A 14,438-nucleotide genomic window follows, 5' to 3' on the forward strand; every position below is an offset into this window, starting at 1 on the left:
AGTCCAACCCTCACATCCATACATGACCACTGGTAAAACCATAGCCTTGACTAGATGGACCTTTGTTGGCAAAGTAATGTCTCTGCTTTTTAATATGCTGTCTATGTTGGTCATAACTTTTCTTCCAAGGAATGTCTTTTAATTTCATGGCTACAATCACCATCTGCAGTGATTTTGGAGCCCAGAAAAATAAAGTCAGCCACTGTTTCCACTGTTTCCCCATCCATTTGCCATGAAGTGATGGGACTGGATGCCATGATATTAGTTATCTGAATGTTGAGTTTTAAGCCAACTTTTTCACTCTCTCTTTAACTTTCATCAAGAGGCTCTTTAGTTCTTCACTTTCTGCTATAAGGATGGTGTCATCTGCATATCTGAGGTTATTGATATTTCTCCCAGCAATCTTTATTCTAGCTTGTGCTTCCTCCAGCCCAGCGTTTCTCATGATGTACTCTGCATATAAGTTAAATAAGCAGGGTGACAATATACAGCCTTTACGTACTTCTTTTCCTATTTGGAACCAGTCTGTTGTTCCATGTCCGTTCTAACTATTGCTTCCTGACTCGCATACAAATGTCTCAGGAGGCAGCTCAGGAGGTCTGGTATTCCCATCTTTTTAAGAACTTGCCACAGTTTATGTGATCCACACAAAGGCTTTCGCATAGTCAATGAAGCAGAAATAGATGTTTTTATGGAACTCTCTTGCTTTTGCAATGATCCAGCGGATGTTGGCAGTTTGATCTCTGGTTCCTCTGCCTTTTCTAAAACCAACTTGAACATCTGAAAGTTCAAGATTCACATTTTAGTGAAGCCTGGCTTGGAGAATTTTGAGCATTACTTTACTAGTGTGAGAGATGAGTACAATTGTGTGGTAGTTTGAGCATTTTTTGGCATTGCCTTTCTTTGGGATTGGAATGAAAACTGACCTTTTCCAGTCCTGTGGCCACTGCTGAATTTTCCAAATTTGCTGGCATATTGAGTGCAGCACTTTCACAGCATCATCTTTCAGGATTTGAAATAGCTCAACTGGAATTCCATCACCTCCACTAGCTTTATTCATAGTGATGCTTCCTAATTCCCATTTGACTTCACATTCCAGGATGTCTGGCTCTAGGTGAGTGATCACACCATCGTGATTATCTGGGTTATGAAGATCTTTTTTATACAGTTCTTCTGTGTATTCTTGCCACCTCTTAATATTTTCTGCTTCTGTTAAGTCCTTACCATTTCTGTCCTTTATTGAGCCCATCTTTGCATGAAATGTTCCCTTGGTGTCTCTAATTTTCTTGAAGAGATCTCTAGTCTTTCCCATTGTATCGTTTTCCTCTATTTCTTTGCATTGATCGCTGAGGAATGCTTTCTTATCTCTCCTTGTTATTCTTTCGAACTCTGCATTCAAATGGTTATATCTTTCCTTTTCCCCTTTGCTTTTTGCTTCTCTTCTTTTCACAGCTATTTGTAAGGCCTCCTCAGACAGCCATTTTGCTTTTTTGCATTTCTTTTTCTTGGGTCAATACCAAAATCAGATTAATTATATCTTTGCAGCAGAAGATAGAGAAGCTCTATGTAGTTGGAAAAAATAAGACCAGGAGCTGACTGTGGCTCAGATAATGAACTCCTTATTGCCGAACACAGACTTAAATTGAAGAAAGTAGGGAAAACTACTAGGCCATTAAGGTATGACCTAAATCAAATCCCCAATGATTATATAATGGAAGTGATAATCAAGGGATCAGATCTGATTGTGTCTGAAGAACTATGGATGGAGGTTTATGATATTGTACAGGAGGCAATGATAAAAACCATCCCCAAGAAAAAGAAATTCAAAAGGACAAAATGACCTTCTGGGGAGGCCTTACAAATAGCTACAGAAAGAAGAGAAGCAAAAGGCAAAGGAGAAAAGGAAAGATACGCCCCCCTGAATGCAGAGTTCCAAAGACTAGCAAAGAGAGATAAGAAAGCCTTCCAAAGTGAACAATGCAAAGAAACATAAGAAAACAATAGAATGGGAAAGACTAGAGATCTCTTCAAGAAAATTAGAGATACCAAGGGAACATTCCATGCAAAGATGGGCGTAATAAAAGACAGAAATGGTATGGATCTAACAGAATTAGAAGATTTTAAGTAAGGTGGCAAGAATACACAGAAAAACTATACAAAAAAAAGGCCTTAATGACCTGTATAACCACGATGGTGTAATCATTGACCTAGAGCCAAACATCTTGGAGTGTGAAGTCAAGTGGGCCTTAGGAAACATCACTGTGAACAAAGCTAGTGGAGGTGATAGAATGCCAGCTAAACTATTTCAGATCCTAAAAGATGATACTGTTTGTTAAAGTGCTGCAGTCATATGCCAGCAAATTTGGAAAACTCAGCAGTGGCCACTGGACTGGAAAAGGTCAGTTTTCATTTCCAATCCCAAAGAAAGTAATGCCAAAAAATGTTCAAAGTATTGCACAATTGCATTCATTTCACATGCTATCAAAGTGATACTAAAGTTCTCCAAGCCAGGCTTCCATAGTACATGAACTGAGAGCTTTCAGATGTTCAGGCTGGACTTAGAAAAGGGAGAGGAGCCAGAGATCAAATTGCCAACATCCGATGGATCATCAAAAAAGCAAGAGAATTCCAGAAAAACATCTACTTCTGTTTCATTGATTATTCTAAAGCCTTTGACTGTGTGGATCACAACAAACGATGGAAAATTCTTAATTAGATGGGGCTACCAGAGCACTTTACCTGCCTTCTGAGAAACCTGTATGGATATCAGGAAGCAAAAGTTAACACCAAAGATGAAACAACAGACTGGTTCCAAATTGGGAAAGGAGTACATCAAGGCTGTATCTTGTCATTCTGCTTATTTAACTTATACGCAGAATACATCATGTGAAATGCCAGGCTAGATGAAACACAAACTGGAAGCAAGATTGTAAGGAGAAATATCAATAACCTCAGATATGCAGATGACACCACCCTTAGGGCAGACACCACCCTTATGGCAGACACCAAAGAGGAACTAATAGCCTCTTGATGAAGGTGAAAGAGGAGAGGAAAAAAGCTGGCATAAACTCAACATTCAAAAAACAAAGATCATGGCCTCCAGTTCCATCACTTAATGGCAGATAGATGTGGAAACAGTGGAAACAGGGACAGACTTTATTTTCATGTGTTCAAAGTCACTGCAGATAGTGAATGCAGTCACAAAATCCAGAGACGCTCCTTGGTAGAAAAACTATGACAAACCTAGACAGTGTATTAAAAAGCAGAGACATTATTTTGCCAACAAAGGTCCATACAGTCAAGTGTATGGTTTTTCCAGTAGTCATGTATGGATGTGAAAGTTGAACCATAAAGAAGGCTGATCTCTGAAGAACTGATGCTTTTGAACTATGGTGCTGGAGAAGACTCTTGGACTGCAAGGAGATCAAGCCAGTCAATCTGAATGGAAATTGATCCTGAATAATCATTAGAAGGACTGATGCTGAAGCTGAAGCTCCAATAAATTGGCCACGTGATGTGAAGAGCCAACTCATTAGAAAAGATGCTGATCCAGGGAAAGATTGAAGGTAGGAGGAGAAGGAGACGACAGAGGATGAGATTGTTGGATGGCATCCCTGACTTGATGGACATGAGTTTGAGCAAGCTCTGGGAGATGGTGAAGAATAGGAAAGCCTGACATGTTGCATCCATGGGATCACAAAAAGTTGGCCGTGACTGAGTAACTGAATGACAACAAATATAATTCACTGCCAAAATTAGCAGATGCAACTTTATGAGGGGATTAAGGGAGAGAGACTAATCACTGTGGATGGTGACTGCAGCCATGAAATTAAAAGACGCTTGTTCCTTTAAGGAAAGCTATGACAATCTGAGACAACATATTAAAAAGCAGAGACATCATTTTGCTGACAGAGTTCCATATTGTCAAACCTGTGGTTTTTCCAATAGTCAGGTATGGATTTGAGACTTGGACCATAAAGAAGGCTGAGTGCAGAGGAATTGATGCTTTGAAATTGTGATGCTGGAGAAGACATGATGTCCTTGGGCTACAAGGAGATCAAACCAGTCAGTCCTAAAGGAAATCAACCTTGAATATTCATTGGAAGGACTGATGCTGAAGCTCCAATACTTTGCCCAGCTGATGTGAAGAGCCAACTCATTTGGAAAGACCTTGATGCTGGGAAAGATTGAAGGCAGGAGAAGGGGGTGGCAGAGGATGTGACGGTTAGATAACATCACCAACTCACTGGACATGAATTTGAGCGAACTCTGGGAGATAGTGAAGGACAGGGAAGCCTGCATGCTGCAGTCCATGGGGTCGCAAAGAGTTGGACACGACTTTGTGACTGAACAACTGCAATATTACTTTTTTAAAAAAATTTATTTATTTACTTATTTGGCTGTGCTGGGTCTTAGTGCCATGCCAGATCTTTAGCTGTGACATGTAAATTCTTAGTTCGGCATGTGGGTTCTAGTTCCTCAACCACAGTTCGACCCCAGGCCCCCTTCATTGGGAGCACAGTGTCTTAGCCACTGGACCACCAGGGAAGTGCCCAATATTACTTTAAATTGACCAGTTTGAATACTTTCTAGTAACAGAATTAGGGCTTGGAGGAAAAACTTGCAAGGACAGAAGATCTACTTAATATAAAGCTAGAAATTATGACCTTTTCCAATCAAGATAGTGTCTGAAATACTTCATGCCTGCACACATGTGTGTATGTGTGTGTTCATGTGTGTCTTTGAGTGTGTTTAGTAAGAGGGAGGGAAAAAAGGTAGGGAAAGATAAAAGTTAATACTGGAAATATTTTAAAATGAGATTGATAAACTAAATATTACTATACCACCTTACCAGTTAATAAAAAAGCTATGATTGTTTGTATTTATCTTTGATCAATAAGTAGTAATAAAAGTTCAAGGATATTATAAACAAAGCTCTGAGTATATGACTAAGCCCCAGTTCCTTTTCTGCACTGTGAGAAAAAATACAAGAAAGCATATCCTTAATCTGTATTTGCATAGTCTAAAGAAAATTATTGTGTTGTTAAATATTTTTAAAGTGCCTTTTTCTTTGCTGTTTTTCCCAAAGACAAAAAATAATTGCTTCTGATTATAATTGCTGGATATTATGAAGCACTATCCAACCGAAAGTCAACAAAATGAAATGTTTTAGTTAAGATGTTAGGTTATTTTTTGAAGTATTTTTATAATTGGAAATTCATTGTATACGTTTGTCTTGAGGAATGCTTAATTAGGAAGAGGGATTAAGCATAACTTCCTGATTTCATGCTGTTTTCAAGTGTGATTTATCTGTTTTTTAGGTACCCAAAGGCTTACCTTACTTCTCTGTGGATTTTGGCCTCCAGGGAGGGTTTGCCCATGTCATTGAAGATCAGCACAAATTCCCACATTACTTTGGAAAGGTATGCTCACAGATTGGTAAAATTTCAGAATTTAGCCATTTTGTAACATTGCTTTTGAAGGGAAATAACTTTGGGCACAATGTACAGTGAAGTTGGTGACTGTCGTAAAACCCAGTTTTCAGAGGGAGTACCCAGAAGCTATTAAGAAATATATACCAGGATATTTATAACAGTCAGGAATGTTACTTTGGAACCAAATGGTTTGTTGACAGTGTCAGCGGTGACTGTAGTGTTTTCCTGTGGAGACAGCCAGGCTTGTGCTGAGAATGATAATTGATAATGATGATAACCTATTCATTGAGGATTTACAGTGAGCCTGGTAATGTTCTTAGCACTCATTTAATGCTCATAATAACACTATCATGTAGACATTTTATACTTTCATTTTATAGATGTTGAAACCAATCTACATTTTATAGATGTTGAAACCAATATAACTTCCCCAGGATCATGTGCTAGTAAGTGACAGAACCAAGGGGTGCATAAGCTCTTGGTTGAACTAGAAAACAAATGATCTCACATATTCATTTATAACTAAGTACCATACGGTCCTAGAAGAATATAGCACTCATTTCACACAGTTTCTGGTCAGATACTAGAGTGTAGATCTTTCAGTTGCTAGTGCATTCTTTCCATTACTACAGATTGTCTTCTAGGGGTGTAGTCCTTAAATTTAAGTTCTATTGAATATCTGGAAAGTATGTAAGTTAGTATCAGGGCCTAGAATGAAATTAATGTAGCCATGGGAGCAATCAAAAGAAGTTTGGGCAATAACAGCTCAAGAAAGTGACCTTTCAATCTAGTGTAAGTCAGGCCTTTCTCTCTAAATTAGAGGAGCCTAGATGAACTTTGTCTGTGGTTCCCTGTTCTTCCTACCCACTTTCATCCCCTGTGTCAGATCATTTTCTACAATGATTAGGGACCTGTGAGCAGTTTGGACTCATAATTTTTTATTCTATTGTCCTTAAAGGCTAACGAGAGACTCCAGATCACGTTCACCTATGAACTGTTGAAATAAGTTTTAGAAACTTGTCTGAGAGAATATCTTTCCCAGAGTTAACTAGAAAGAAATTAGTTTTCATTACTCTGAAAAACATTGTTAAATTTCAGTAGAGTTTTATAACTCAGAAATTTTATGACTCTGCTTTTATTTAAAAAAATGATTCTAGTAAAAATGAAGTAAATATCTAGTTTTTAACTTGCATAAGTTTAATTGGGAGATTGTCCTCCTTCAAATATCATGCACATGTTATGATTTATATGATACTGTTTTAGTGTTGAAAACTTCTTTAGTTAGCGTTACAGCGCTAATCCATTTTCCTCTAAATTTCTTTCCAAGAAAAAGCCTATGTACGCACAAACTCCCTTCAGCCTGCAGTTGTTTAGACAGCAAGAAGGACTGGTCTCTTTACATTAATATCTGCTTCAGTAACAGAACAAGAATCAATCCTTGTAGTATGTGTGCCTTAATGGTACACATGAGACAAAACTTGATGTTTTATAGAAAATTTTAGGTCAAATTTTAGAAAAATTTAGGTCAATAAAGCTAGGCTTTCTTAAACTACATGGCTAGTGATTGGCTGAGGCTAAGAAACTCTTGCATTAAATTTGTCCTCTTTTTACACTATGTCTCTCTTGGCCCCTTTACTTCCTTTACCCAACGAAGAGATTTCCTTTTCCATGAAGCTTTTCTTGATATATCCAGCAAATAGAATCTCCTTTCTTTTTGAGTCTCTATATAGTCTACTTTGGCATTTACCTTATTCTGCTTTATAAGACAGTCCTTTATGTAGTTGGGTTATTATTGTGGCTCCCACCACAGCTCTGCATTCTGAGTTTTCTGAAGACAGAGAAATGTATGTTAGTTATTTCTGTATCACCTACAGTATTTGGCCGTTGCTTGTATATAGTAGGTCCCTTCATTAATAGAGTATTTGTTAAGAAGAACCTATGTCTTAGAGCAATTACATCCAAGGTTTTAACAGTCCTGTAGACCTAGACTGAATATGCAGAATTCTACCTCTAGCCCAGAGTTTTCCTGTATTACCATACTTCTCTTCCTTGAAGCATTATAAATCTCCCCCATATCTTTCTGTATATGGATACTCACTATCATGCATCTGTCCTCAGTCACTAAGTCATGTCCAACTCTTTTGTGACCCCATGGACTGTAGCCTGCCAGACTCTTCTGTCCATGGGATTTCCCAGGCAAGAATACTGGAGTGAGTTCTGTTTACTTCTCCAGGGGATCTTCGTGACCCAGGGATCAAACCAGCATCACCTGCATTGGCAGGAAGGTTCTTTGCCACTGAACCACCAGAGAAGCCCACTCACTCTCATAAATTTGATTAATCTCTATAGCTGATATCATAGGAACAGGAAGACAATCATGAAAGAAATTACCTAGAATAATAAGCAGACCATGGGAATATGGCTTTTTAAATGAAGGTGATTATAATTTTTAATTATTGGTTTACATGGATTGGTACTAAAATATGATTTCATTTCCTGAAAAAAGATCTCCAGCTAATAGAAGAAACTGGCTTTTAAATATATTGGATAATAGAATATTAGCCGAAGATTAAACCGTAGTTGAACAATCAAGTTTATAATTGCTACATGTTGGTCAACTTTTTCTTCAGACTTTCTTACCAGAGCAGCTAATAAGGACCAAACTAATTAAATTTCATTCTCTCTTCTTCCCCTTTGCTGCTGTCTGATAGATGTACTAAGAAGCAACAAAATAGACAAATTGTTTGACAGGAGACACAACTAAGGACCCTTGGAATCACAGGGTTTACATAGTTAGAATTAAATGAAAATAAGTTTTTTTTTTTTTTTTTTTAACTTGAAACTAATATTTATATAAAATTTAAGCATCCTTGCAGAGAAGGACTTAATATTATATTTAGTAACAGAATAAGCAGGAATAGCTTGATTCCTGTTTTTCAATCTTCATACATGTATGTGTTTGTATTTTTCTCATTCTTTAAAAGGAAATCATTGGTGGCATGCTGGATATAGAACCAAGAGTTTGGAGGAAAGGGATGCGAGAAAGCTTTGAAGATCAGAGGAAGAAAGCACTGCAGTTTGCTCAGTGGTGGAAACCATTTGACTTCACCGGAAGTAAAAAATGTTGAGGCAAAGCTTTCATTTTTTATTTCCTTTTTGGATTTCTTTCAGTTTTATTTCCATTGCATCTAGCTAAACAACTAACCATCAGGTAATAGAAAAAGAGTGTCATGATCTAGGTTTCTGACAACTCTACATCACTGAATTGTATTGGTTTCCTTCACCACCTGCTCCTGTGGACTGCATTGTAGTAACCATGGAGACCAGTTATATTGGGTGACCTGTTCATGTTCTGTTCTGTACCTGTGTCTTCATGTTCTAAACTGTTTAGTTAATCTGTAGAAAGACTTTTCTGAAGAATTATCTAGGAAGTATTGCAAATCATTGGTTCAAAGGGAAATGGCTCTACTTAGAGTTTGTTAAGTCTACTGACTAGCTTCTTTTGCATTTAAACTAAAACTTGGCATATTTAGTGATAATTGAAATTTCTTTTCACAGTGTTTTATAGAAGCTCTTAATTTTCTTCCAATACCATATATATCATTGCTATTCTTTTTATTAAAGGAAAAAAGAATGCCCCCAATAATAAATAATTAAATGAATTATATAATATATTTGTAATTTGTTTTTATTTCTGCAGTTTTAAATAGTGTGTTTGAATTTTGGTGGTTTTACATGTACTTTCCAGAAATCACAGTTTATAGTCATTTGGGGTGTCTGTGAAAGTTAAAAATTTTAGCCAAGTCATCATTTTGGGGTTGTATTGATTATTATAAAATATTAAGTAATAAGTAATGTGTGTATTTTTAAGTGGCAGGAGCACATTCTGTTGTCCCATTTGATCTAAGGTTCTTCATATTCTTTTATGCTTACACTTGGTATGAAGAGAAAAAACTGATAAGTATAAGACATGGCCATCATCTCCAAGAGTTTTGCTATTTTATTTTTTACATGGAAGATATTTTTGTAGTCACCCTTTTTCAAAGATGTTGATTTTTTGGAGCCAAACCTTGACATTTTGTCATGAAATGTTGAATATTTAAAATCAATGTGACATGTACTCTAGAGTAACTCATAACCGGACAGTTATTTTTAATATTGATATCTTTCTTTAGTATTTTGAAAAAGGAAATGTTTATGTTTTATCTCAAGTTTTAAAATTTTAATAAAAGTTGGAAGTTTAATCATTTCAAATTCTCAATATTTGCAAATTGCATTTAAGTCTTTTTTATCAAATTGATAATTGACAGTATAAATTTTATTTATTGCTGTTTTCAGACTATTTTGGCCTTGCTACAAAGTCTCAGAGATATCTTTAACATTCCTTATTTAATGAGTGTGTTAACAAACATTTGTTTACAGGGCATTTTATTGCATACTGGTAGTACAAAAATAAAAAATACTTCAGTTCAGTCGCTCAGTTGTGTCTGAATCTGGGACCGCATGGACCGTAGCACGCTGGGCCTGCCTGTCCATCACCAACTTCCGGAGTTTACCCAAACTCATGTCCACTGAGTCGGTGATGCCATCCAGCCATCTCATCCTCTGTCGTCCCCTTCTCCCACCTTCAGTCTTTCCCAGCATCAGGGTCTTTTCCAGTGAGTCAACTGTTCACTTCAGGTAGCCAAAGTATTGGAGTTTCAGCTGCAGCATCAGTCCTTCCAATGAATATTTAGGACTGATTTCTTTTACGATGGTCTGGTTGGATCTCCTTGCAGTCCAAGGGACTCTCAAGAGTCTTTTCCAACACCACAGTTCAAAAGCATCAATTCTTCGGCGCTCAGCCTTCTTCACAGTCCAACTCTCACATCCATACATGACCACAGGAAAAACAATAGCCTTGACCTTTGTTGGCAAAGTAATGTCTCTGCTTTTGAATATGCTATCTAGGTTGGTCATAACTTTCCTTCCAAGGAGTAAGCATCTTTTAATTTCATGATTTCGGCACCATCTGCAGTGATTTTGAAGCCCCCAAAAATAAAGTCTGACACTGTTTCCACTGTTTCCCCATCTATTTCCCATGAAGTGATGGGACCAGATGCCATGATCTTCGTTTTCTGAATGTTGAGCTTTAAGCCAACTTTTCACTCTCCCCTTTCACTTTCATCAAGAGGCTTTTTTAGTTCCTCTTCAGTTTCTGCCATAAGGGTGGTGTCATCTGCATATCTGAGGTTATCGATATTTCTCCTGGCAATCTTGTTTCCAGCTTGTGTTTCTTCCAGTCCAGCGCTTCTCATGAACAAAAAAAAAAAAAAAAAAGAAGAAGGTCAAGATCTGGTAGATTCTTAGGCTAGAAAAGATAGGCAGCCTCATGTAAAAGTAATGCTTTTGGATAATGGCTTGGAAATGACTGTTGGGGCATTAAAAACACCGAGACAGGGGCCTCTTTAATCTATGAAATCCCAAGAATTTTTAAAATATTTAATGGGAGGATAATTGCTTTACAACATTGTGTTACTTTCTGTCATACATAAACATGAATCAGCCATAGGCATACATATGCCCCCTCCCTCTTGAACCTTTCTCTCAACTCCCACACCATCCCACCCCTCTAGAGTTTCACAGAGCACAGAGTTTGAGCTCCCTGGATCATACAGCAAATTCCCATTGGCTATCTATTTTACATATGGTAATGTATATGTGTCAATGTTACTCTTTAAATGCGTACCTCCCACTCCTTCCCCCATTGGGTCCAAAATCTGTTCTCTAGTTTGCATCTCTATTGCTGCCCTGCAAACTGGTTCATCCTTAGAGTTTTTATAGATTTCATATATGTGTGTTAATATACAATATCTGTTTTTCTCTTTCTGACTTATTCACTCCAGATAATAGGCTCTAGGTTCATCCACCTCATTAAAATTGACTCAAATTTTTTACTTTTTATTCCATTGTATATGTACCACTTCTTTATCCATTCATCCATCAATGGTCACCTAGCTTGCTTCCATGTCCTAGCTCTTATAATCAGTGCTGCAGTGAAAATTGGGGTATGTGCATCTTTTTCAATTATGGCTTCCTCAGTGTATATACCCAGTAGTGAGATTGTTGGGTCATACGGTAGTGTGATTACTAGTTGTTTGTTTTTTTAAGGAATCTCCATACTGTTTTCCATAGTGGCTGTATCCACTTACATTCCCACAAACTATGCAAGAGGTTTCCCTTTCTCCACACTCTTTCCAAGCTTTATTACTTGTAGATTTTTTGATGATAGCCATTCTGACCGGTGTGAAGTGATACTTCATTGTAGTTCTGATTTACATTTCTCTACTCTTGAGAAATCTGTATGCAGGTCAGGAAGCAACAGTTAGAACTGGACATGGAACAACAGACTGGTTCCAAATAGGAAAAGGAGTACGTCAAAGCTGTATTTGTCACCCTGCTTATTTAACTTCTATGCAGAGTACATCATGAGAAACACTGGACTGGAAGAAGCACAAGCTGGAATCAAGATTGCCAGGAGAAATATCAATAACTTCAGATATGCAGATGACACCACCCTTATGGCAGAAAGTGAAGAGGAACTAAAAAGCCTCTTGATGAGAGTGGAAGAGGAGAGTGAAAAGTTGGCTTAAAGCTCAACATTCAGAAAACGAAGATCATGGCATCCAGTCCCACCACTTCATGGGAAATAGATGAGGAAACAGTGGAAACAGTGTCAGACTTTATTTTTTGGGGCTCCAAAATCACTGCAGATGGTGACTGCAGCCATGAAATTAAAAGACGCTTACTCCTTGGAAGGAAAGTTATGTCCAACCTAGATAGCATATTGAAAAGCAGAGACATTACTTTGCCAACAAAGGTCCGTCTAGTCAAGGCTATTGTTTTTCCTGTGGTCATGTATGGATGTGAGAGTTGGACTGTGAAGAAGGCTGAGTGCCAAAGAATTGATGCTTTTGAACTGTGGTGTTGGAGAAGACTCTTGAGAGTCCTTTGGTCTGCAAGGAGATCCAACCAGTCCATTCTGAAGGAGATCAGCCCCGGGATTTCTTTGGTAGGAATGATGCTAAAGCTGAAACTCCAGTACTTGGGCCACCTCATGAGAAGAGTTGACTCATTGGAAAAGACTGTGATGGTGGGAGGGATTGGGGGCAGGAGGAGAAGGGGACGACAGAGGATGAGATGGCTGGATGGCATCACTGACTCGATGGACATGAGTCTGAGTGAACTCCAGGAGTTGGTGATGGACAGGGAGGGCTGACATGCTTTGATTCATGGTGTCACAAATAGTCAGACATGACTGAGTGACTGAACTGAACTGAACTGAACTGAATAATGAGAGATGATGAACATCCCTTCATGTGTATATTGTGTGTGTGTGTGTCTGTGTGTGTGTGTGTTTGTGCGTATTAGCTGCTCCATTGTGTCTGACTCTTTGTGACCTCATAGACTGTAGCCTGCCAGGTTCCCCTGTCCATGGAATTCACCAGCAAGAATACTGGAGTGGGTTGCCATTTCCTTCTCCAGTGGATCTTCCATACCCAGGTCTCCTGCACTGCAGGCATATTCTTTACCATCTGAGTATGTCTTCTTTGGAGAAATGTATATTTGAGTCTTTAGCCTTTTTTTTTTTTTTTTTTTTTTTTTGATTTGGTTGTTTTTATGGTATTGAGCTGCTCAGCTGCTTGTATATTTTGGAGATTACTCTTTGTCAGTTGTTTCATTTGCTATTATATTCTCCCATTCTGAGGATTGTATTTTCACCTTGTTTTTTGCTGTGCAAAAGCTTTTAAATTTAATTGGGTCTTACTTGTTTATTTTTGTTTTTATTTCCATTATTCTAAAAGGTGGATCATAAAGTATCCTACTGTGATTTATGTCAAGGGGTGTTCTATGTTTTTCTCTAAGAGTTTTATAGCTTATGGCCTTGTATATAAGTCTTTAATCCATTTTGAGTTTACTTTTGTGTATGGTGTTAGGGGGTGTGCTAAGTTCATTAATTTAAGTGTAGCTATCCAGTTTTCCAGAAACACTTATTGAAAAGGCTGTCTTTTCTCCATTGTATATTCTTTCCTTCTCTGTCAAAGTCAAGGTGCCCATGGTTGCATGGGCTTATCTTCGGGCTTTCATCTTGTTCCATTGGCCTATATTTCTGTTTCTGTGCCAGCACCATACTATACTGATGACTGTAGCTTTGTAGTGTAGTATGAAGACAGGAAGATTGATTCCTCTAGCTCTTTTATTTCCCCTCCTCAGGATTGATTTGGCTATTCAGAGTCTCTTGTGTTTCCACACATATTTTGAAATTTTTTGCTCTGTGAAAAGCACTACTGACAGTTTGGTAGGAATTGATTGAGTCTGTAGAATGATTTGGGTATTATAATCATTTCACAACATTGATTTTTCCAATCCAGGAAATGGTATATATATCTCTCCATCTGTTTGTGTCACCTTTGATTTCTTTCAAAAATGTCTTCTGGTTTTCTGTATACAGGTCTTTTGTCTCTTTGATTAGGTCTATTCCTAGGTATTTTATTCTTCCTGTTGCCATGGCAAATGAGATTATTTCTTTAATTTCTCTTCCTGATGTTTTTATTGTTAGTGTATAGGAATGCAAGGGATTTCTTTGAATTAATACTACATCCTGTGACTCTGCTATATTTAGTGATTAGCTCTGGTAATTTCCTATGTTTAGTGTCATGTTGTCAGCAAACAATGAGAATTTTATTTCTCCTCCACTCTGGATTCCTTTTATTTCCTTTTCTTTTCTGATTGTTGTGGATAAGACTTCCAAAACTATGTTGAATAATAGTGACAAGAGTGGGCACACTTGTCTTTTTCCTGATCTTAGAGGAAATGCTTTCAGTTTTAAACCATTTAGAATGTTTACTGTGGGTTTGTTGTATATGGCCTTTACTACATTGTGGTATGATCCTTCTATGTCTACTACCTGGAAAATTTTTATCACACATGGATGTTGAATTTTATCAAAAGCTTTCTCTGCAT

General features: G+C 37.6%; 1 protein-coding gene across 5 annotated transcripts in view; it reads left to right on the forward strand.

Moving 5' to 3' along the window:
• Positions 1-9,696, forward strand: part of CWF19L2 (CWF19 like cell cycle control factor 2) — a 140,763-nt gene extending 131,067 nt beyond the window's left edge. For all 5 annotated transcript variants that reach the window (XM_055547764.1, XM_055547766.1, XM_055547765.1 and 2 more), the window contains 2 exons: positions 5,322-5,423; positions 8,420-9,696. In XM_055547764.1, coding sequence (XP_055403739.1) covers positions 5,322-5,423; positions 8,420-8,563 — 246 coding nt within the window. In that variant the 3' untranslated portion in view covers positions 8,564-9,696. The remainder of the gene's footprint in view (positions 1-5,321; positions 5,424-8,419) is intronic.
• The last annotated feature ends 4,742 nt before the right edge of the window (positions 9,697-14,438 follow it).

Source organism: Bubalus kerabau, chromosome 15 (genome assembly GCF_029407905.1).
Source record: "Bubalus kerabau isolate K-KA32 ecotype Philippines breed swamp buffalo chromosome 15, PCC_UOA_SB_1v2, whole genome shotgun sequence".
NCBI lineage: Eukaryota > Metazoa > Chordata > Mammalia > Artiodactyla > Bovidae > Bubalus > Bubalus kerabau.